This window comes from Aotus nancymaae, unplaced genomic scaffold (assembly GCF_030222135.1).
Source record: "Aotus nancymaae isolate 86718 unplaced genomic scaffold, 86718_ANA_hifiasm-v0.15.2.pri h1tg000003l, whole genome shotgun sequence".
NCBI classification, from domain to species: Eukaryota; Metazoa; Chordata; class Mammalia; order Primates; family Aotidae; genus Aotus; species Aotus nancymaae.
In genome coordinates, this window is record NW_026988414.1 from 54,299,613 (window position 1) to 54,325,469 (window position 25,857).

General features: G+C 34.1%; 1 protein-coding gene across 4 annotated transcripts in view; it reads right to left on the reverse strand.

Moving 5' to 3' along the window:
* The window catches only part of CNTLN (centlein), a 374,623-nt gene that overhangs the window by 27,142 nt on the left and 321,624 nt on the right, over positions 1 to 25,857 (reverse strand). For all 4 annotated transcript variants that reach the window (XM_064381308.1, XM_012449978.3, XM_012449977.3 and 1 more), the window contains 5 exons: positions 22,188 to 22,379; positions 17,018 to 17,115; positions 15,429 to 15,555; positions 13,691 to 13,828; positions 12,612 to 12,797 (listed from right to left, as the gene is read on the reverse strand). In XM_064381308.1, the coding sequence (XP_064237378.1) occupies positions 12,612 to 12,797; positions 13,691 to 13,828; positions 15,429 to 15,555; positions 17,018 to 17,115; positions 22,188 to 22,379 (741 nt within the window). The remainder of the gene's footprint in view (positions 1 to 12,611; positions 12,798 to 13,690; positions 13,829 to 15,428; positions 15,556 to 17,017; positions 17,116 to 22,187; positions 22,380 to 25,857) is intronic.

Genomic DNA, 25,857 nt, shown 5'->3' on the forward strand with positions numbered 1-25,857 from the left:
AAGCTATGCCTTGTGAAATTTATTTCTTAAATAATAAGACTTTAAAGTCTTCAACTTTAAAGTTGAAATTACTCCTTGAACCATGAGCTGAAGAATGGATATTATATTAGCAGGCATGAAAACAGCATTAATCTCAATGTACATCTCCATCAAAGCTCTTGGGTGACTAGGTACATTGTCAATGAGCAGCAATATTTTGAAAGAAATCTTTTTTTCTAAGTAGCAGGTCTCAGCAGTGGGTCTAAAGGATTCAGTAAACCATGCTGTAAATAGATGTGTTGTCATTTAGGCATTGTTATTCCATTTATAGAGCACAGGCATAGTAGATTTAGCATAATTCTTAAGGACCCTAGGATTTCTGGAATATTAAATGAACATTGGCTTCAACTTAAAGTCCTCAGCTGCATTACCCCTAACAAGAAAGTCAGTCTGTTCTTTGAAGATTTGGAGCCAGGCGCTGACTTCTCCTTTCTAGCTTTCTCCTAGATGGCATTTTCTTCTAATAGAAGGCTGTTTTGTCTACATAGAAAATATGTAGAGAAAGTCAAATAATCTCTGTTTACAGATAACATGATTGTATATTTAGAAAATCCCATCATCTCAGCCCAAAATCTCCTTAAGCTGAGAAGCAACTTCAGCAAAGTCTCAGGATACAAAATCAATGTGCAAAAATCACAAGCATTCCTATACATGAATAACAGACAAACAGAGAGCCAAATCATGAGTGAACTCCCATTCACAATTGCTACAAAGAGAATAAAAAACCTAAGAATACAAGTTACAAAGGATGAGAAGGACCTCTTCAAGGAGGACTACAAACCACTGCTCAAGGAAATAAGAGAGGACATAAACAGATGGAAAAACATTCCATGCTCATGGATAAGAAGAATCAATATCATGAAAATGGCCATACTGCCCAAAGTAATCTATAGATTCAATGTTACCCCCATGAAACTACCATTGACTTTCTTCACAGAGTTGGAAAAAAACTACTTTAAATTTCATATGGAACCAAAAAAGAGCCCACATAGCCAAGACAATCCTAAGGAAAAAAATAAAATAAAATAAAGCTGGAGGCATCACACTACCTGACTTCAAACTATACTATAAGGTTACAGTAACCAAAACAGCATGGTACCAGTACCAAAACAGATATATAGACGTATGAAACAGAACAGAGGCCTCAGAAATAACACCACACATCTATAACCATCTGATCTGACAAACATGATAAAAACAAGCAATGGGGAAAGGATTCCTTATTTAATAAATGGTGTTGGGAAAACTGGCTAACCATATGCAGAAAGCTGAAACTGGATCCCTTCCTTACACCTTATACAAAAATTAACTCAAGACAGATTAAAGATTTAAACGTAAGACCTAAAACCATAAAAACCCTAGAAGAAAACCTAGGTAATACCACTCAGGACATAGGCATGGGCAAAGACTTCATAACTAAAACACCAAAAGCTATGGCAACAAAAGCCAAATTGACAAATGGGATCTAATTAAACTAAAGAGGTTCTGCACAGCAAAAGAAACTGTTATCAGGCAACCTACGGAATGGGAGGAAATTTTTGCAATCTATCCATCTCCAAAGGCTAAAATATAGAATTTACAAAGAACTTAAACAAATTTACAAGAAAAAAAAATCCTATCAAAAAGTGGGTGAAGGATATGAATAGACAATTCTCAAAAGAAGACATTTATGCAGTCAAGAAACATGAAAAAATACACAACATCACTGGTCATTAGAGAAATGCAAATCAAAACCACAATGAGATACCATCTCACGCCAGTTAGAATGGCATTTATTAAAAAGTCAGGAAACAACAGATGATGGAGAGGATGTGGAGAAATAGGAATGCTTTTACACTGTTGGTGGAAGTGTAAATTAGTTCAACCATTGTAGAAGACAATGTGGTGATTCCTCAAGGATCTAGAACTAGAAATACCATTTGAACCAGCAATCCCATTACTGGGTATATACCCAAAGGATTATAAATCACTCTATTATAAAGACACATGCACACGTATGTTTATTGTGGCACTGTTCAAATAGCAAAGACTTGGAACCAACCCAAATGCCCATCAATGATAGACTGGATAAAGAAGATGTGGCACATATACACCATGGAACACTATGCAGCCATAAAAAATGATGAGTTTATGTCCTTTTCAGGGACATGGATGAAGCTGGAAACTATCATTCTCAGAAAACTAACATAAGAACAGAAAACCAAACACCACGTGTTTGGTTTTTTTACTAGCTTCTTTGTTTTCCAGAACTTAAAGTGTAATTAAAAAGAAAATATGTTGTTTAATGTAGTCACTTTCATCAGTGATCTTACCTAGATCTTTTGGATAACTTGCTGCAGATTTCACATCAGCACTTGCTGCTTTACCTTGTATTCTTATGTTATGTAGGTGGCTTCTTTCCTTGTATTGCTGGTAGCTTTAAGGTGTTGTGCTGCTTCCTCAGCTCTCTCATCCTTTGTAAAACTGAAGATAGTTAGGGCCTTGCTCTGGATTAAGCTTTAGCTTAAACTGTTGTGACTGGTTTAATCTTTTATCCAGACCACTAAAACTTTCTGTGTATCAGCAATAAGGCTGTTTCACTTTCTTATCATTTTTGTTTTCATGAAATAGCATTTTTCTTTTCCTTCAGTAACTTTTCTTTTGCATTCACAACATGGCTGTTTGGTGCAAAAGGCCCAGTTATAGCCGATCTCAGCTTTTGACCTGCCTTCCCCACTAAGTTTTTCTAGCTTCTGATTTCTAGCTTTTGATTCAAAGTGAGAGACATGTGACTCTTCCTTTCACTTGAACTCTTAGAGGTCACTATAGTTAGTTAGTTGGCCTAACTGCAATATTGTTGAGTCTCAGGAAATCTGGAGGCCCAGGGAGAGGGAGTATGATGGGGAAAAAGACAGTTGGGAGAGAACAGTCAGAACACACATAATATTTATCAGTTATGTTCACTGCCTAATTAATATGGGTTCAGCTCATGGCACCCCAAAACAATTAAAACAATAACATTAAAGATTACTGATCACAGACCACCATAACAGATATAATAATAATGAACAAGTTTGAAATATTACAATAGTTACCAAAATGTGACACAGAGACACAAAGTGAGCACACACTGTTGGGAAAAACAAATGGAGCTGATAGATTTGCTTGACACTGGGCTGCCACGAGCCTTCAATTTGTATAAAACACAGTATCTGAGAAGTGCAACAAAGCAAACACAATAAAATCAGGTATGTCTGTATTTAAGGAACAGCTACATCCTATCTTTTTTATTTACCAGGTTTCTTATTCTTTTCCCCTCCCTTCCTTCTTTCCCTGCTCATTCCCTCTCTCCCTTCTTTTTTAATTCCTGGCTTGTGTCAGATTGATGGAGCTTTCTTTATTCCTTTTTTTTCATCAGATTCTTTACAAATTAAATATTTTTATTCCTACAGTCAACTTTAAACATTTCAAATATATATTTAATATTATCTTTTGAATCAATATCTAGAGTTTCTTATACTCCATATTGTTCCACCAAAGCAAAAAAGAAACTTAACTCTTCCAACGAACCCATTACCCCCATTTCTAATACTGTAAACATTAAGGTCAACAATGATTTAGATTTAACCGGCTTGCAGGTTTTCTACTAGCTTCTTCATTTTCCATGGTTTCATATGTTCAAAAGTTGACAGGGCAGAGAGATCTGAAGAAGTGACAAGATAAACTACTTGAATATATAGAAGAAGAGGACAAAGACCTTGAGAGAGAAGAGGGCCCACAGTGTTCAAAAAAAGAGCAAGAAAATCAGAAAGAAACGCTAAAGTGGAATAAGTGAGGTAAAATGTAGTAGAAAGTGAAGTTGCAGAAGTAACAATAAAATTAATCATGAAGTCCTTTATGGGGAGACAAGGTTTTCTATTTTCTTGAGTAATAAAGAATCATGTGAGATGGAGTCTCACTCTATCACCCAGGCTGGAGTGCAGTGGCACGATCTCAGCTTACTGCAACCTCTGCCTTCCGGGTTCAAGAAATTCTCCTGACTCAGCCTCCCAAGTAGCAGGGACTACAGCCTCCTGCCACCAGACCTGGGTAATTTTTGTATTTTTAATAAAGAAGGGGGTTTTGCCATGTTGGCCAGGCTGGTCTTGAACTCCTGACCTCAAGTGATCCACCCATCTAGGTCTCCCAAAGTGCTGGAATTTACAGGTGTGAGCCACTGTGCCTGGCCGTGTTTTCCATTTTAAAAGGATCATTCTGCCAAGTGATGGAGAAAAGACTATTCTGAGTCAACAGCTGAAGGAGGAGACTAATGCATAGGTACAAGCAAGAAATGATGGTAACCTGAACCAGGAGAGTAGCAGTGGTGACAGGTAGCAGAATCCTAGGCCTATTTTCAAATAACAGCAGACAAGATTTGAAGTATTTGAAATGCAATGTGAGAGAAAGGGAAGAGCCAAAGATGATTACAGATTTGGGGCCTAACCATCGATGACTGGTGAAGAAATTTTTCTGAGATAGAGAAAAAAAGCCAGGAGAAGCAAAATAATTTTTTTTCAACTTTTTTGTACATGTTAAGTTTGAGATGCTTATTAGACATCCAAGTAAAAAATCACAATTAGGCAGGAAGATTTAAAAATCCATAGTTTCAAGGACAGGATGGGAACAGGCATATATTAGGGAGTCATAGGTCAGAATATGGCATTTTAAATTACAGTGCTGGAAGAGACTGTCTAGAAAGTGAGTATAGATAATGAAGAGGAAAGGTATAAAGACCGAACCCTAGGAAATTCCAACACTTATGTTTGTCAGGAAGAGAATGAGGACTAGCAAAGAAGTCAGAGAAGATCAGCTAGATGTGATAAGAAAAACTGGCTGGGCACAGTGGCTCATGCCTATAATCCCAGCACTTTGGGAGGCCAAGGCGGGTGGATCACTTGAGGTCAGGAATTCGAGACCAGCTTGGCCTACATAGCGAAACCCCTGTCTGTACTAAAAATACAAAAATTATCTGGCATGGTGATGGGTGTCTGTTATCACAGCTACTGGAGGCTGAGGCAGGAGAATCACTTGAACCTGGAAGGTAGAGGTTGCAGTGAGCCGAGATCGCACCATTGCACTCCAGCCTGGGCAACAAAAGGGAAACTCCGACTCAAAAATAAGAATTTCAAATGCTCCCAAGGGTTCAAATAAGATAAGAACTGAGAACTGAACACAGATTGGGCAATATGGAGGTTGTTGGTGACTTTGAATAAAGTACTTTGGAGGAGTAATAAAATTGAAAGCCTAACCGGAGAAGGTTCAAAACAGAATGGAAGATAAGAAAGTGGGCAGAGAATAGGTATCACTTTTGTGGTGTTTTGCTACATGAAAGAGAAGAAAAATGAGTTAGAGTAGCTAGAGAGTCCAGTAAAGGTTTTTTTGGTAAATGGTGTGTGTTTACTAATGTAAGTGATCCAATATAGAGGGAATATTGGTGATACAAAGTGTAGGGTTAAAATTACAGGGCCAAAGTCCTGGGGAATATGAGGAGATAAAATCCAGTATGCAAAGTGAGGTTTTAGCTTTAGACAGGCGTGCAGATGGTTCATTCCTAGTAATATGAGGGAAGTGACAGTACGTGGGCACAGATATAGGAGGAATGTGAAAAATAAAGGTAATGAAAAAAGGAGGAAATTATCTGTGGGTTGCTTCTGTTTTCTCAGTGAAGTAAGCAGCCAACAAGATTGAGTGGTTAAGCAGGGGATGCTGAAGGTTTGAGAAGGCAGCAGAATGACTGGGAAACATGGAGCCTGAATGAACTGGGAACTATATAATAGGATTATCTGATAGTGCTGAGAGCCCACCTGAAGTTCTTGGTTATTTGTTTAAATAAAGATGAATCAGCATGTTTATGTTTTTATTTAATCACATTCACTTCCTTGGATTCAGGTGAGAACTAGGCAGAGATTCAAAATAAAGTAGATTTGAGTTTTTTCCACAGGAATATGACAAAGGGACAAAGGAGGAAGTTGAGGATATATGCAAGAAAATGACTACGATACAACATAGAATCCATGCTGCATGAGGAGGGAAGCAAGGGCACAATGGGAAGGAGGGTGGTAGTAATTAGTGAGAAAGTAGCAAGGCCAGTAAATTTGAGGTTATAATCAGGTCAAAAATTGTTGTACCATGAGCACAAAAAGAAACAGTGGTCAAAGAATAAAATGCTGGAAATGGAGATTTTGGAATTCACATAGTTATCCGTAATGACAAGGCAAAGAGTAGTGTTTCTTAGTGGGGACATATTTGGCATTTGGGAAAAATATCAATTTTTCACTGTATGAGACTTTTCTTCCCAAAGCAGAACTTTTAACAACCCTGGCTTCTGAGTATTGAATGCTAGTAGCATCTACCTGTCAGTGTAACACAAAGCACCCACATACATTTCCCTAAGGTAGGTGGTGGTCCATAGTTGAGAACCATAGATCAGGGGTATGATGATGAGAATAATCATTGGAAACGAGGATGCTGAAGAATAGAAAGGGAATATCCAATAGGGTACTGGATGGCTTACATGGATATGAAGTCACCAAGAGTCATAACAAAATTGTGTTGGAGAGAAAGATAATAATCTGGGTGCTAAGCTGTATGACTGGCATTCTAAAATGAGATACAAATAATTTGGGTAGGTGATTCTAATATGTTCCAATTAGCTTCTGATCTATTTTAATATTCATTCCTAAATCTTACCAACCCAACAGAATTTCTAAATAGGGATGAATAATACAGGAATCCCAGGAGCAACCCTCATGTACCACTTAAGTGTCATAAAAAGAGGTACCTAAATGAAGTAGAAGCAATGCTAGGTGGCCTACATAATGAGTAGTGTAGTTATTATATGATATATTCCACATGCCTTCAATTCCAGTGCATTGATTATTAGAAAATATTATGTTGTTTGGTTGAAATATACTTCAGAATGCATGAACAATCATTTTCCCTTCCAAAGTGTATCTTTCAGACATAATAGAGCTTTCATTGCGCTAGGTACACCGAACTGTTTTACCTTCCACACATATATCAAAGCTAACTTTTTATTTATTTTTTTTTTTTGAGACGGAGTTTCGCTCTTGTTACCCAGGCTGGAGTGCAATGGCGCGATCTCGGCTCACCGCAATCTCCGCCTCCTGGGTTCAGGCAATTCTCCTGCCTCAGCCTCCTGAGTAGCTGGGATTACAGGCACGCGCCACCGTGCCCAGCTAATTTTTTGTATTAGTAGAGACGGGGTTTCACCATGTTGACCAAGATGGTCTCGATCTCTTGACCTCGTGATCCACCCGCCTCGGCCTCCCAAAGTGCTGGGATTACAGGCTTGAGCCACCGCGCCCGGCCAACTTTTTATTTTTATAAGATCACATTTGCCTTGTATTTACATGTTGGGTCTCAGTTTTACTTCCTCTTTTTTTAAAAAAAATAAATCAGCGTGTTTTCAACATTGGGTGCTACTTCCATCTGGCTTTTATCTTTACTTCCCTCTTACTGTTACAAAATTGCCTTCTTATTACCACTTCAAAATCTGCTCAGTTACTCTCTGAGCAACTCTAAAGCCCCCAAAGGGTTTTGAAAAACCCTTTAAATTATCATTTGCTAAAAACACTGTAAGTCTTAAAAAGTGTCACTCTATTCACATCAGTTGAATAATGTTCCTTAGCTAACATTTGTTATCAAGGTAAGTAAAAACTTTGTATGGCACAAAGTAAGGATTCAATAACTGTTAACTCAATTTCCAAAACCTAAGGTCGGCCTTCTTGCAATTCTTGGGATTTCGTGAGCTAGAAATTATCCCAATATCTGAGGATGTTGTCAAAATATGAATGCTTTTTGGATATACGTATCAACTTAAATTTACTTTACTTTTCCATTATTATAATTAATTGTAACCAGCCACCAATAATGTTTGCAAAAAATATAGTAAGCAGTTCCATTTCTGTCTTATTAGATTGAGTTTTCCAGTCTTTATCATGAGTCTTTGTCTGTATAGCTAGTTACATATAATTTTTAGTTTCATTGAATCATTATGGATCGCTTAGACTCTTTTCAGTAAGATTACATTGTAAGGAAGGTGATAACTGGTGGCTCAGATACTCTGGAGTCATTACTGCCATCATGGTTTTTGGGATAAATAATGAATTTTTTAAAAACAGGTTTTTAAACAGCTTTCTTGAGATAATTTACATAATGACATAATGTATTTTATTATGAAAATTTTCTTTAAACACAGTTGTGATTTCCTTTTTCAGTAATGACTAAAGAGTTAACTCAAGTTGAATGTATCATAGACCTGTTTATAAATCTTAATTAAGAGTGCAGTCCCAAAGTATTAACAATTGTATGTGTAAAAATGAAATTCTAATGCTCCACAAATGTTTTTACCTAAGAAGCCAGAAATTTTAAATCTTATCAAATCAAGTTCATATTGATAATGAAGCCATTTATGCTTCCAGCTGAATATTGGTTTTTGGCTAGTATTTATTTCATAGCTAACAAAAACCACTGAAAAGATGGAGCTTGGCATATGACTCTCACATACAGGCACATTAACAAGCCTATATCAGGGCTGAGTCAAACTGAGCAAACACTTCTAGAAATTTCCCTTGTGTGTTTTATTGAGTTATTAGGAGAATTCAAAGCCTCAGCTCTGCCACATATATCCAGCCCAGATGCTCAAAGTACTTGATTTCACCCCAGGGCCAAATTCCATATTCAAGACTAGATCTAGAACAGATGGCCACTCCACCTCTTCCATAATCTGGTTGTGCCCTGTGAATAAATGAAAAGACTAAAGGGAACATAGATTCCACAACAGGGCCAGAACAAACATTATTACTATTAATACTACTAATAATATTTATTAAGTACTTTTGTGTACATGATACCCTAATAAGCTCTGCACAGAATGAGTCCTGTTGATCATAATGTTCCATGTAGGTACCATGTGCATTCCTTAACTACGCTTACTAAAGAATGTGCACAGTCCTCACTGTTCACTGAGTTTTCCATCTGAGCAGTGACTATATGTCCAGTACCCTTCTTGAAGCAGATATAAATCAATTCCTCAAGAATTTAATGAGCCCTGTTATGTGCCAGTACCCTGAAGACAACAAATGACAATGTTCCTTTCCTCAAGTTGACTATAATCTACTTGAAACAGAAAGAAAAATACAAGTTTACAATTGTGTTAATGTATGTGGTACATATAATAAATGTTGAGGAAACAAGTCAGAGCCGTCCTACTACTGCTATTACCACTGCTGATAATAATAGTTGATACTGAGATAGCAGTTAGGAACTGTTCTGATCTTTAGCTATGGTAACATTTAAATCCTCACCTCACATATGTTCTATTATTATAGTCATTCTATATATGGGGAAACTGAGGCACAGAGGATTCAGTCACTATCCTGAGGTCAGAGAGCTAGTAAATGGCAGAGTTGGGCTCTGTCCTCTTAGCTACAGAGTTAAAAGACAGATTCATGAAAGAGGAAGGCCCAGAATTAAATCTGAAGAGAGAACAAAGAGGGAAAGGCATTTTGGGTGAAAGAGTAGTGTGAAAGAAGATTAGACTTCATTGGGATAACACCCAGTTATACAAGGTCTTAAGTATTAAAAAGGGAGGAAGCGTATTTAGGGAGTCACTGATAATATGCTGCCTCAGATGGCGGGTCCTAAGCATTTCTGCCTAGACCTAGGGCCATATGTGCAAGGAAGAGAAAGACTGATAATCATGCCTTAAGACCCAAATATCCAGTCTTTGCCATCAATATATGGTTTGGGCATTAATTTGCTGATGGCTCCTTATTTGAAAAATAGCTTATACAGTAGAAGTGGTGCCAATAGCAACTATATATTGGCACTAAAACACAGTTAAGAAAAGCAAATGTCAATTGCCATTGGAAGTCATGCATTATAAATGGTGTTACTAAATGCCAAATTGATATGTGTTGTTATTTGAATATAATTCTTAAAAACAATGTAAGGAATTATTTCTAAAACTTTATTATGTATAATAATCACTTAGTTAACTTGTAAAATGCAGATTATTGGGCTCCACTCCAACCAGGATTTGATTGAATAGGTTTGGAGCCCAATATTATTTATTATATTTAAATGCAATAAAAACATTATTCTGAGACAGGTGTGGCAGCTCACATCTGTAATCCCAGCACTTTGGGAGGCTGAGGTGGGTGGATCACGAGGTCAAGAGTTCAAGACCAGCCTGGCCAAGATGGTGAAACCTCATCTCTACTAAAAATACACAAAATTAGCCGGGCATGGTGGCATGCACCTATAATCCCAGCTACTCGGGAGGCTGCAGTGGAGAACTGCTTAAACCCCAGAAGCGGAGGTTGCAGTGAGCTGAGATCGCACCACTGCACTCCAGCCTGGGTGACAGAGCGAGACTCCATAGGTAATCTAAATACCGAACTGAAATAAAAATTCTGAAAATTCTGAAAGAGTACTGAAGACAGTCTGTTCATATTTGTCATCTTTCCCTATTATATAATCTTTAAAACATTATTCAAATTAAAAAGTCATGAAACCACAGCAATCCTGAATTCATCTATTATGACATCTACTCAATATCATTGTTGGTGAACAACATGAAGGACTAACATTACCCTTGAATAACTGGAGTTTAGATACTCACTTCGTCATTAAATACTATTCATATCACTGGATATAAATAAAAAGTTTCTTAAATATAATTTTTGCTAAACTATTTGTATGGAGAAATTCCATGTATCAAAGTCATGAAACTTCATCAAGCATATGATCATCAGATATACAGTCATGAAATTCATTTTTCTATTGTGAAAACTTCTGATTCTCATTCATTCTTCTTTTCTAAAGTGCCACATTCAAAAAATATTTCAGGGAAAACAATGATTAGCATTTTGGATAAATCTCATCGTTTATATATATTTTATATCTTAGCCAAAAGCTCCACTAACAAAATGCCAAGTTGAATATAAAACAAAAACCAAGGTTTATGAAGCTAACACTTATAATAAAAATGGTTCTACATCATAAGTAAAATAATAACTATATATATATTTAACTTTTATTTTAGTTTCAGGGATACATGTGCAGGTTGGTTTTATAAATAAAGTTTGTATTGCAAGGGTTTGATGTATGTATTATTTCATCACCCAGGTAATAAACATAGTACCCAATAGGCAGTTTTTCAATTCTCACCCTCCTCCCACTCTTCACCCTCAAGTAGGCCCAACATCTACTGTCCCCTTCTTTGTGTCCATATGTACTCAGTGTTCAGCTTCCACTTACAAGTGAGAACATGTAGTGTTGGTTTTCTGTTCCTGTGTTAGTTCACTTAGGATAATGGCCTCCAGCTCCATTCATGTTGCTGCACAGGACTTGAACTCATTCTTTTCTATGACTGAATAGTATTCCATGATGTATATGTATCACAATTTCTTAGCCCAGTCTACTGTTGATGGGCATTTAGGTTGATGCCATGTCTTTGCTATTATCAACAGTGCCGCAAGGAACATACACATGCATGTGTCTTTCTGGTAGAAGGACTATATTATTTTAGTTATGTACCCAATAATGGGATTGCTGGGTCAAATGGTAGTTCTGTTTTCCACTTTTTTGGGAATTTTCAAACTGCTTTCCACAGTGGCTGAACTAATTTACATTCCCACCAGCAATGTATAAGTCACAGCGTTCAATGAAAGTGTTCACTATAAGTAAAACAGTGAAACTATTCAACAAGCATTCAAAATAATGTTTTGAATCTGGAAAAGGTAAATTACATTTACTAAAATTAATACTTTGCAATCATTTAGGATCCTCAAAGGCGGGCATTATTGGCTTGACTTCACACCAGTTGAAATCTTCATTAAAAGAGATAAAGAAGATGAAATGTTGTATCAAATTCATTCTGTAGATATTTTTAAAATGAGAAAACTCTCGAGGTATCTATGCTTTCCAAAGAAACAAAGTAAGAAATTTCCTATAAGTGCAGTACTCTTAATAGTGGCATAAAATGTTATTAACGTCTGTGTTTAGGGGAATGAAGGCTTTCTAGGGCTTTTCAGCTTTTAGATAATTTCTAGATGGTACACGTCTGCAGATACTCAAGTCTGTCTTCTCTTTGTTCTGCTTGTCATTTGCCATTCCTCTGTCTATTCCATGTCTTGATAGTTTGTGGCCTGAGCTTCAGACGTCTCTTAGCATCACTGAACCCTGAGCAAGTGTCTGGTTGTTCCTGCTTGAACGATTTTCAAAAGGAGAGTAGTGTGGGAATGGCTTAATTCTTTCAACTTAAAAACTGTCCAGATTACTTCACTAGTATAATTTCATAACTAAATTGATATTAATAAAGAAATATTAATAAGATGGTAGAAAATTTTAAATTTAAACTATAAAAACAAATTCTTTATGAAGAAACTATTAGCAATGTGATAAATAGGTTAGAAGATGCTTTGTGAGTTCAGAAAGAAACTTTATTCCCCAAATCATCTCAAGTAGGCTACTGCCTACTCTACCTGAAGTAAAGTACAAGTTAGTAAACCACAAATAATTCAAACCTTCACAAATATGGTGAACTCTTCCACTTTTTCATTGGCTAACAGCAATTTCTTCTGTGCACCTTCTAGGACCTGTTCACTTTGCAGTGCTAATCCTTGAAGCTGCTTAGATGCTGCTGTTTCAATTTCTGCCATTGCAGATTCAGTCTCATTTATTCTTGATACTAGGAGAGAAAGCTTGAGATCCTGCAAAAGATCAGCAGTCATAAAAGATATTTTATAAACATATTCAGAAGAGTTAGTTATACATGTCAAATAAGGAAAATATTTTATTATTCTCTCTATATACATATTTATTATTTGGGTAAAATTAGTGATTATTTTCATTAATTTTCAATAAAACATCCTAAGCACATATTCTCATATACTTATCAAAATTAGTTTATGGTTTTTAAAGATTACAAATAATTAAAGTCATAGAAGCTATTTTAGACCAAAAGATCCTCTATATAACATAGAAACATTTAGTTTGAAAGTTTAGGCGGGCCTAAAAAATTCATATCTACTTGTATAAATACCAGTGATTAATAATAGTTTTTATTTATTAAAAACCATCAAGACAAATGACACCTGTTTTCTCTAATACAGAAGAATACAGAAGTATCTTTAATGTTAAACAAATATTTAGTGCTTCGTGTAAAGATACAAATCCTCTTTGCAATTATCTGAAGCGTTTAAGTAGCTTGTGGTTTTGAGAAGGAAAACAACGATGTTAAAAATGAAACATGCTCTCACTCATAAGTGAGAGGTGAACAATGAGAACACATGAACACAGGGAGGGGAACATCACACTGTCACACCAGTTGAAATCTGTTGGGGGGTGGGGGCCTGTCGGGGGGCGGGGGGCGAGGGGAGGGATAGCATTAGGAGAAATACCTAATGTAGATGACGGGTTGATAGGTGCAGCAAAGCACTGCATGTGTATACCTACGTAACAAACCTGTATTTTCTGCACATGTACCCCAGAACTTAAAGTATAATAAAAAAAATAAAATTAGAACAAAGAAATATAAGAAATAAATGAAACAAACACCATTATATCCCATCTCCAAGCTAAAATGTCCTTTTTAAAAACATACCTTTTTTCCTAACTCCTCTTTAGATTTTTGATACATCTGCTCATACTGTGACTTTTCTTTTACAGCAACATTAAGTCTTTGCTTTAGTGAATCAATTGATACCTTCTTGTTGGAACATTCTTCAGTTAATGTCTTTACCTACATTAAAAGCATAAAGGTAATTATTATTGTTAAAGGCATTCTGGTAATATACTGCATTTGTTCCAACAGAAAGTAAATGAGTGAATGAGTCTAATTCCATTTATTTTCTCATAATGCTATCAAATTCAAGTATATTTGCAGAACTCATATTTTGTATGAAAGTAATAATCCTTAAATCAATAACAAAAACCAAAATTGCACACAAACTATATGAATACTGGTATGTATATCCTTGCACCCAATAACACAATATTAATGTTAACTACATATCCATGAATTACTAACCTAAACTTCCATTGTTCTGATTCTGAAACAAGCCAAGTTATATATAACTTTTCATTGTATTCCCCAAAGTAAGTATTACATACCCATTTCTAGATAGAATAAAATAGTAGGATATATATATTATTTATGAGATATATAATATGTGTGTGTGTGTATATATATATATATATATATAAAAGTATAACAGAAAAATGTTATTTATATAAAGATTCCAAGGCTGTATCTGAAATGATTATTGAAGTTAAAAAATTAGCAACATTGAAAGGATAACATTGAAAAAGCCTATAGGAAGTGGAGGAGAAGAGAAAGAAAATCCATATGGATTCATCATGCTCATGTAAAAGTTTCTTTCTTAAATCCATTTGACCTAACAGATAAACTTTCATTTTCAACAAGGGAAGTAAAGGAGATTTTCTCTCAGGTGTGGATAACACTCAGTGAATGCCAAAGCACAGGCTACTTTATGAGTTGTGAAAATAGCACCTTTTTTTAAAACAACAAAACCTTCTACTTTGGGGTCAGACATTATATAACTACTTTAAATACAACTCCCTTTGCATGTAAACTCCCTTCCCATGTAAAATGCATTAAGGGTATAAAAGAAGAAAGTACATTTTTAAAGAACTTCTGATAGTTATTGGTAATCAGTTTTCATTAAGAAATATAAGCTTGTGGCCAGGCGCGGTGGCTCACGCCTGTAATCCCAGCACTTTGGGAGGCCGAGGCGGGCGGATCACAAGGTAAAGAGATTGAGAGCATCTTGGCCACCATGGTGAAACCCCGTCTCTACTAAAAAATACAAAAATTAGCTGGGCGTGGTGGCGGGCGTGGTGGCACGTGCCTGTAGTCCCAGTTACTTGGGAGGCTGAGGCAGGAGAATTGCTTAAAGCCAGGAGGCAGAGATTGCAGTGAGCCAAGATTTTGCCACTGCACTCCAGGCTGGTGCCAGGTGACAAAGCAATACTCTGTCTCAAAGAAATATAAGCTTGTTTCTACCATAAATTATAGTTATGAATAAAATGAAACACTGAAAAAATTTAATTATGATCTTAGAAATTTGAGGATTTTTAATCTTTTCATGGGATATTTATAAATAGAAACAGAATATGTGGCCATATTAAGTATGAGATTTTAGAGACTTGAATTTTAAAATAAATAATGTACTTTCAGAGAAAATACTGCAATTTTGTAACAGTAAATATATATCCTATCAATATCTTCTACACATTTATTAGGATTAAATAGTCATGGTAAGAGAGTAAATACAATGGGAAGTGATATTTTTAGTGTCAGTGAACATAAAAATGGATACCTTTTTATCAAGATTTTCTAACATTTCACTAAAACTCTCACTACTTTCCAAATTCACTTTCTGTCGAAATTTCAAGTCCTCTATCAAATGTCTTTTCATAGTTATATCCCTCTCCATTCGAGACATCCTTGAAAAAAAAAAAAAGGTAATATCAAGAGTGATAGAAAATACCTTAACAGTGGTGATATCTTACATTTTATGCAATATCATGCCTACTGTTAGTTTTTAAATGCTATGTGATATTAATGACATTGTAAATTAGTAAAATGAATTGCACTGGATAAGATACTGTTTTTTCAATATTTTGAGCACTTGTAAAATCTGTAATTTATTGTGACTTGGTAATTATAGAATTACATGTATGCATTAAAACAAAAAACATAAGAACAGAAAAATTAGTAACACTTATGAAAACTTAGAACTATTACATTTTTACATTGCTGTGAAAAAATCAAAGTGATATATAAAGATAATCAAAAGTATAACAATGATAAGAAAAAATCTTATACTTCAGTAAACAAATGTAAACTCTTGTAATGAAACTAAATTAGGCATAATATCTTCTAATTTAATATAATTTGAGATTAAATCCACACATCTGTTTAGCATAAGTTGATTAAATATTAAGTATAAAATGGTAAATGCAGTGAGAGATACTACTACTGCTACTGCTACTACTGTTGAAATGAGAAAGACCATAGCTAACATGTGTCGAATGCTTACTCCATTCCAGTCACTGTTATAAGTGCTCTACATGTGTTAACTCACTTATTCCTCATAAGAACCTTATGAATTAATATTATTAAATTGAGACTTGGGCCTAGCAGGTGAGGAAGCCAGGATTCAAAGAGAGTTAATCTATAGCCCTGTTAAAATAAGCAAGACTTAATCAATAAATAAACTTCAAGATATTCTCAGTTAAAAAATTAAGCGACCTTTTTGTCTAATACTTTTATCTATTCATATTACTTTTAAGTGCTCTTCACTTACAATGAGGTCTACAGGTGTGTTTGTGAGATACATATATCTTAAATGTATTGGTGACAACCAGAATTCTATCTAAACAACTTACTATTTCTAAGCAATAGTGTAGCTTTGAAAGATACAGAAAATAATAATTTTGATCCAGTGGGATACAGCATTTAAAATCTTTTTATTAATAAACACAAAAAGTACAAATTTTCATAATCTCCAGTTATTTTCAACACAAAACTTTCCTTTTCCCACCTTAGCTTTATAAGCTTAGGCATTAAATCCAATATAAATATTAATCTATATATTTGGGGGGGCTCAAATAACTGCCACATTGTAAAGTTTTTCATTCATATTCTTGAAGTCATTATATTTATTCAAAATTAAACATTTAATAAGAGAAATTTAACTTCATCCTTATCCTAATTAAAAAACAGTAAATAGCTTGCCATCAATCATGCTATATGTAGCATTCCTTAAACTTTCATCTTACATGGGTTTAAACATGAACTAGGGAAGGAAAATATTAACATTAGCAGTTTCTTGGGGCACGTTTAATAGAGTTGGCTGTCACTAGGTGGCACCAAATACAATGGATAGAACTACAAAGACCATACTTTTCACGCATTTCCTTTATGTGTTCTTCTTTTGCTAGGAGTTCAAATTTCAAAGACTTCACATTTGATGACTGTTTAGTGAGCTCATTAGTTGCATTCTAGATTAAAAATAGAAATAAATGTAAATATACCTTTCAACCTTGGTCTAAAGCAGCATAAAAATAAATGCCATTCTAAAGAAGAGTAAAACATTTACAATAATTATGGTAAACAATTAAAATGAATGTTTTAATATTTTAAATGCTTTTTGTATGCTGTAATAGAAATAATATAGTAATACTAAAACTTTTATATAACATGCCAAACTATAGAGCAACACAATCATTTAACAATTACAAAGAGTAAGTAATCCAAAATACATTTACAGAAAATATGAATTGTCCTGGTGAAATGAAAATATGTGAATAAGTAAGAATTTTAATGATTCAAGAAGATCACTTAAAATGAATGCTGGATTTACTAACATCTTAGATTAAATATGGTCACAAATCCTTTGCCATTCATCAAGCAGTAGAATCTATTTCTCAACACTCTGGATATAATCTGGCTTGTGACTTGCTTTGCCCAAAAGAATGCAGCAGAAATGACACTGTGTAAATTTCAGTTCCCAGGTCTTAAAGCTTTGTGACTTCTCTCCTTGCCTTCTTGGAATGCTGCTCCAGGATCCCCTTGCTAGGAAGAGAGTTGATGTATCATGTGGAAGAGTACCAAGATACTCCAACTGACAGGCAGTAGACCCATTGTCAGATCTATTAGTGAAACTATTTTGTATCTTCCAGCAAGGAAAATCTTTGGTTTAAAAAAATGCAGGCATATGATGTAGCCCAGAAGAGACCAGGAAAAGAACTTCCCAGTCAACACACCAAATCATGAGAAATAATAAACTGTTGTTTTAGGCCACGATGTTTTGGGATAGTTTGTTAGAGAATAACGATAACTGACAGAAAACCTCATGAATACTCAATCCTTCTTTACTTGAAGTTACTAATAATGCTACTTATTAAATTATTTATAAATAATTATTGTTTTCAAAGCAAAACAGTTTTGTGGTATTTGTTGTCAGTACAGTCTAGAAGCCAGAGATAGTAACTAGAATGTTAGAACACCTTTCAATTTTGACTCTAGTTCCAACTAAATGTATAATCTAAAACATCACTTAGTCTTTTCAGTATTTTAGTTTTTCTACACTCAAGATAGTATTGACATATTAATCCATTTGTTAAGTTTTAAAAGTATTAAATGAATATAAATACAATAAATATAATAGCTTTAAAAATACTTGGAATAGTTATTTAGCTCATATTTTTAAACTACAATAAATTGTTTCTATTAGAACTATTCCTAGGTTTGGATGTTTGACTCATGCTACAAATAATTTGAATTTGAAAAGACTAAACTATTAACTACCCAGGGTAAACATAGTAACTCATCAGATTGACTTTAAATATCTCATGGGTATAACATATAAACTGAACATTTGAAATAATTTTAGTTTTTATATGAAACATATTAATTCTTCTCAAAAACCCAAGGCTACCTCAACATAGTAACTCTTTTGAATGTTATATTTTGATCAAATGTGTGTATAATACAATCAAAATTTCTACCATGTTTTGCATATTTACAGTGATATAGTGTCTTATTTCCAGCACTGCCTGAATAATATGTTCCACACTAGTCAATGTATCAAATAATTGAAACTTTTGCTTTAATCATTAATTTTCAATTCTTTCTCTAATGATCGTTCATTCAGTTAGAAATATGAACATCCATGATTATGCTAATAGTGATATGTTAATATAATATGTTATAAATACTATAATTATAAATTATATATATTAATAATATGTATTATATTACCACTATACTATAATATGGTGATAGCTTTAGGGACCACTGTGATATAAATGTCTACTTATTCCTCCTCTACGTGGTTCCAGATTGTGCTTTTCTAATTTTGTATTTACCTTAACATTTCATATTTCCTTTTTTTCTGTCGGTTGCAATCTGTCGGTTGCAATTTTTGCTTCTATGTCATTATTCCTGCCTAAAAGTAATCATCCTGCCCCATAACATGCATACTTCTAGTGTGCTGCACTGAAGGTGTTTTCTGATGAGAACTAAAATAAATAAACTTAGAATTGTATTTAAAATAAAAGATAAAGGCAGTAAATAAAGCCTGACAATATCTTCAATGGAATGAATTAAGTGGATATTAAGATAACTAGTTAATTCTTTTCTGTTTTTAGACTTAAGGCTGTATTTTATGTAGCTGAAAATGCTGTTAACTCTGACTTACAGAACTGAGAGAAAAGCAATTTATAGTAAATAAAACAACGCCAGGTTAAGATACACTTTGGCCAAGATCTCTAAATCTAACAGCTATTTCATTTGATCCTCAAAAATTCTTACCAGAAGGGTATCCCTGCTTTAGACCTCTAGAGAAGTTAAGTAATTTCCTTGACCAGGTCCACAATGAGTTAATGGCCAAAAAGCGATTAAAACCTAGATCCTTTGTCCCTTTTCCATTCCCTACTATACAATATTTATCTGTAACATGACTTAAAATCTGGTGTAAAACACACATATCAAAGATGTCACAATGGTAAAAAGTCATCCCTGTTAGAGCCATACCATATTAAGTTTATTAAATATTTTTTTAACTTGCATAGTATAATAATTAGGAGCATGGACTATGTAGCCAGACGGTTTGAGTTCTAATCTCAGCTCTAGATACAGTAACTGCGTGATCTTGGACAAATAACTTACTCTTTTTGTCTCAGTTTTCTCAGCTGTAAATGAACCAGGGACATCAGAAAAGTATACATAAAATTACATAGAAAAGTCTAATATTAACTGGATAGTATAGAAAAGGTATATATAAACCTTTAGTATATTCTAATCTAACCAATTTTCTCAATTAAATCTAAAAACATTAAGTACAAAATAAGTTACTTATTAGAAAATCACTATATTAGCAGTTGGATATCTGTTATGGGCTATATTCTGTTTTCCCTAAACAAATTAGTATGTTGAAGTTCTCTCCAAACCGCCAGTACTCTAGAATGTGACTGTATTTGGAGATAAGGCCTTTAAACAGATAATTCAGGTAAAAATGAGGTTATTAGGGTGGAATCTAATTCAGTATGACTGGTGTCTTTATCGGAAGAGATTAGGGCACAGAGACACAAAGAAGGAAGACCACGTGAAGACACAGGGAGAAGACAGCCATCTATAAACCGAGAGAGGCCTCAAAAGAAATGAAACCTGTCACCACCTTGATCTTAGACTTCTAGCCTTCAGAACTGTGAGAATAATATATATGTTTGCTGTTTAAGACAACCAGTCTGTGGTATTTTGTTATGGAATCTCTACAAACTAGTATCAAAACAAAAATTTTTAGTGGCAGAGAGTATTATGTACTTAAACGTACTCGATCTTCTGGGAAATTTCTATATAAAAACATGAAACAAGACAAAAGTAAAAATTTATCCTATCTGTCCCTATGCAGTTTGGTCAGTGTTCCAATACTCTAGTTTAGATTATGGACAATCACTTCAAACTAATTTCTTTTGTTCCCTTTCTGACTCACACATTCCTCCAAAGCAGGAGAGAGATTTTCATGTGGGTAAAAGCTTACACCATGAAAAACCATAATGCAAAAAACTTACAGACACTCACATGGATCTATTATTACCAAAAATTATTAACATCTGTGATAAGTAAAATAAGTATAAATCAACTAAAAATGTTTATGTAAAAATCATAAATTATGATTTATGTATAAATCAACTTAAAACTATGTCTTCTAGAAGTCAGATTAGATAATACTGGATCTAGTATTCTATTTTATCTTGGTGAAAAACAAAGTTATATCAGAATCATGAGGACTTAAATACATGAAGAATCACAGAAGTATGAATTAAAGTCTATGTGATAGATAAGATCACAGAATATCTCAATGATTTTATCTTCTCTATATGAAACCTAATCGCTGAAATGTTCAGTTTATACATTTTACCCCACGTTTTCAGAGACACATTTTAAGATTCATGCCCCCAAATTGTGCAACACTTTTCCCTCACATTTCTAATATTATGTAAGTTATTTAAGCTTATAAAATGTGATCAAGGCAAGTTTTACACATAAAAATTATCTAAAGAAGATGGCATTCAAGAAGAATCCCAGTAATAAAGCAAATTATATTCAAGCAATAATAAACTCATTTATTTTAAATTTTATCCTATTTATCCTATGAGTTATTCTGCACTAAAAATGCACAATATTTAAGAGTGCACATATCCTATTTGGGATTGAAAACAATGATGAGTCTATTTGACAATTCAACACAGTATTCCAATACCTTCCTAACAGGCATGATTATTCCATTTCTAATGTACTCTGTGCATTTACAATCAGGATTTTCTTTCTAGTGACTAGCATTATAGCTGTGGTCCCATATACACTGCCCTTTTTATCTTCTAGCTAGCAATCCCCACTGAAGAAAATAATTAACTATGTGAGGAATAAATGGGTTTAAGAAGCATGAAAATGAACTTTCCAATTAAAACTCACTCACAAATCCTATTTCTTACAAGGTAATTCTACTTAAACTAAGGACAGACTTACTTTTAAGTTGTTAGAGTTTCACCTGGACTTATAACAAAAGGAACACTGCTTTTTATTTTCACTCTCAAGTTTAACTTGCTGAAATATATGAAACCAACCCATTTTTGCTCTCTGCTTCTCCCTCCCACTTATCTCCTCCTTCTCTGTTTCCAGCCAACAACCAAATTAAAATAGTAGGAAGTATGTAGAGAAAAGCAATTCTGTTTATGTTGACACATTATATCTCTGAAAGGATTCTGCTCAGCTGGAGGGAGGCATAGGGACAGAAAGGAGTATTAGAGTAGCAGATATTGGCCAGTTTACACCAGTTCCTAAATTAGGATTTCATGGTGTCTTGTCATTTTTTCAGAGAATGGTAGTATTCATTACCAGATAAGAATCTACCAGGCTAAAAATTAATGATGAAGGTAATATTAATAATTTTTGGATTATCTATATCATAATTTACCTTTATTACAATAAATTAGTGTTAATATAAATATGTCTTGCAGGATTCAGTAGCATAACATATGTTTTCATGTTTAGTAAACTTTATAATCACCTTTAGTTTACACTGCAATTGCTTCATTTCCAAATCCATGCTCCTTGAAGGACCAAGTGATGTAACTTGTATCCGTGGAACTGTTACTTGGGAAACTTCTTCTGCCAAACTTGTGATTTCAGATGAGGACTCCAATTTCTTTAGTAAATCTTCTTTTTCTTTCCGAAGCCCAGCCAAATCCAAATTTAGCTTCTGTTTTTCAAAAAAGAAAATAAATATAAATATAAAAGTAACTATGCTTAATCTAACAGTTATCAACATAAAATTCTACAGCTAGGAAAATACTAAAAAGAACTGAAATTAATTATAGTTATATTAAACTTTACAAAAATCTTAACCTCTATTAGATCTTGCTTATAGTAGCATGGCTTGCAAAGTTAAAACAAAATGAACCAGCTGTACTCAATATCTTTTGGTTGGCTGGTCCTAAGTGATGATGCACTATTTCTTTACCTTCACACATGCATGGGTGAGCCAGAGATTCACATATTTGATAACCTTGACTTCAGGGCTGATGTAGTACTTAACTGGGAAAAGCCAAGCTGGAGCAGGACAGGATAACAGATGTTAGCTGTTTATTCCACTGGGTAGGTCTTACTACCCTATATAGCAGCCAAAATGCTTCTCATTTAGCAACATAAATGTTAAGTCCAATTAGCAGACGAGGCTTGTTAGAGATTTAGTTCAAATAAATAGTGCGCAAACAAACTCGCTCAGTTTTATGCACTTGATTGTTGAAAAGTCCTATTTCTAATGTTGAGGCAGAATTGCACTGAACTCCTTATATTTTGAATTTTATTAACATAAACATTTTGCTAAATGACATAATAGTAATGTTTTTATGAAGGAGTAAAAGAAATCAGCTTAATGTTGGCCCTTCTCATTCACCAATCTATAGTCAGCAGAATGTCACCATACTATAATGGCATAACAACTCAGAGCTGCTTAAGAGGGTACCTGCATTACTACGTTATTATTCCAAAGCAGCTTATAATGTGGTAGCTTAACATAAGGTACAATTAGACAAAATGATACTGAAATCTCTCAGAGGGGGAAAAAATTTTTTCTTTGTTAAGAATTCCAATTAGAAATAGTAAAAGATGTAGCTAAAGTGTACAGTAAGATAAACATGAAACGTTTTACTTATTAACACTATATTTAAAACTCAACTTCTAGAAACTATACCATACTTATATATGTCTTTATATGTGTATGTGTATATTGTTAAATATAAATATTTCAGATCATAGATTCAAAGCTAGAACTTGATATACTTGAGATTAAACTATGTTTTGGCAACCTAAAAAGTATGCTGTGGTAAAAAAAAACTATTTATTTGGCTATATTTTAGCTTATAATCCAAAAGTATGGTTCTACATATTTTCAGGAAATTGTTTACGAAATTTGTTCAATGAAATTTGTTCATTGTCTGAAAAGTACCTAATAATTAATATCTAAAAGTAAACCTTAATTTCCTTAAGCCTGGAAATCTTCCCGTTTGATATTCAAGCTTGAATCCATCTTCCTCTCTATTTATTTATTCTCTATGTCCAATCAATATTCAAGTTCTACAAATAACAGTGTTTCTCATTTTCATTCCTTTCAGTCACTCTCTTAACGTAAACCCTCATTATTTCATTAAGACTATTACATTAACCATCTCTCTCCCGTCAATCTTGCCCTATCTTCATACCACTCTTTATACAACTTCCTAAAACAAAACTGACCTATTATTCCCTTAATCAAAGCCCTTCATGGGTTCTTCATTCCAATAGAATAAAGCCCAAATGTTTGTGGATAAAAAGGCTAAGATTAAGCTTCAATTTGTGTTTCAGTCAGGCATCACATGAAGCCAAACTTGCCTGCCATTCCTCAAATCTGCCTGCCATTTTTACACTGATGACTCTACACATGGTGTTTCTTTCTGCTGAAATGGGTCTCATCTTTAAAGGGCAACTTAGTATTTCCTCCTTCATGAAGCCATCTTTGTTCTTTCTTCTTACTGGAATAGCTTATGTGGATCCTCTCATTTGTTATACTTGTATGCCACTAGATTTCTGTCTATTCTTCCACCTGGCAGATCCTGACACTATAAATGTGTCTCCACTTAGGAAAGACAAAGTCAATAAATATATTCTTCTAAAAGACATGCATATGTAACTTTCAACTTCAATTTAACAATATAAAAATGTATTAAATGAAGAAATACTGGAATTATGGAGGCAGTAAACTAAATGACTTGTACTTTATTAAAATATAAATAATGTTTTGATTAAACAATATTTAAAATCTACAATCTTGAAAGCCTATTTCCAGTGTTAGTTATATATGCATAGAAATGCTACACAGCATCTGTTGAAATAGAGGAAATATGCAAATCATACATTCCATCAGTTTGGAACCCTTTGGTTCTCCTTAGCATTTTGGACAAATAACTGGAGCTCTACTACTAATGTCTCTCAGTCTAAAAATTCTACTTCTTACTTGAGAAAGCTATAGATGAGAAAAATATGTATAAATAACTTTCTTTTGCCTACATTTGCTCTAGGCTGTGAGACAAGTTTTGTGAGTAACCTTGTTTGAAAGAGACTGTGCTATAAAATCTACCAATAAATTAAGATTACTCCTAAAATTGTGATTTTTCTTGTTTATTAGCAGCATAATTCCTATTTCTCCATTATTACCTTTCCACCTGTAAGCAAAGATTTATAAGCACTTAAGTCACATTTTGTTAAGAACAAGTGATAACAAAACACACATGGAAGAGTCATAATTTCTGGATTTGAATTCTCTGGGTCTACTGCTTAGCAGCTGAGTGAGCTTGCACAAACACATGGCTTTGTTTCCTCATTTAAAAAGAGGTGGTGCTTGTCTACCTAACAAAGGTGACCTTGAGGAAAGAATCTTAAAACGTCTGTGATCACATGTAGTAGATGTTCAATGTGCTGCATTATTGTCGGCATTGTGATCTTGTGGTAAAGGCTACCATATAGCATCTGAGAAGTGTGTTTAAAGGCTGAGGAGCTAGATTAATAAAACTTTAACATGTTTATGCATAATAACCTGGTAATTTCTCTCATGACAGAAACTTCAGTTTGTCTTAAGTCATACTTACTTGTTTGACTGGGATCAATCTAGGATCCTTCCTACACTACACAGGTATTGAAGGCAGATATGCTCCTCTGACTCTATATCCCCCACAGTGTAATCCGTCCACAGTGTCCTAAACATCTATTTCAATTTAAAAGTTGACTTCAATAAGAATAAGTACTGAGATTTGTATTGATTTATGTGTAGTCAATTATGTCTAACCAAAGGTTATAAAATAGAACTTAACACTATAAAATTTTTAAACTAGACACTATCTATTAATAATTTATTTAAATTTAACATTGAGGAAGCATAGATCTCTGAAAAGAGAAGAACTCTCTAAGTGACTGTAAGAAGAAATAAAAATGTACTGAAAAACTTACTCTTCAGTATAACATCATGTGGTAGACACAATTCTCGGATGACCCAAGCACTGGTACAATACCCTCCCCTTGGATGGGACCCAGAAATATGATAGACTATCATTCCCATGATTACATTATGTTATATACAAAGAGAATTCTGTAGATGTCATTAAGGTCAGGGTCCCTAATCAAGTTTCTGAGAGCTAATCAAAAGC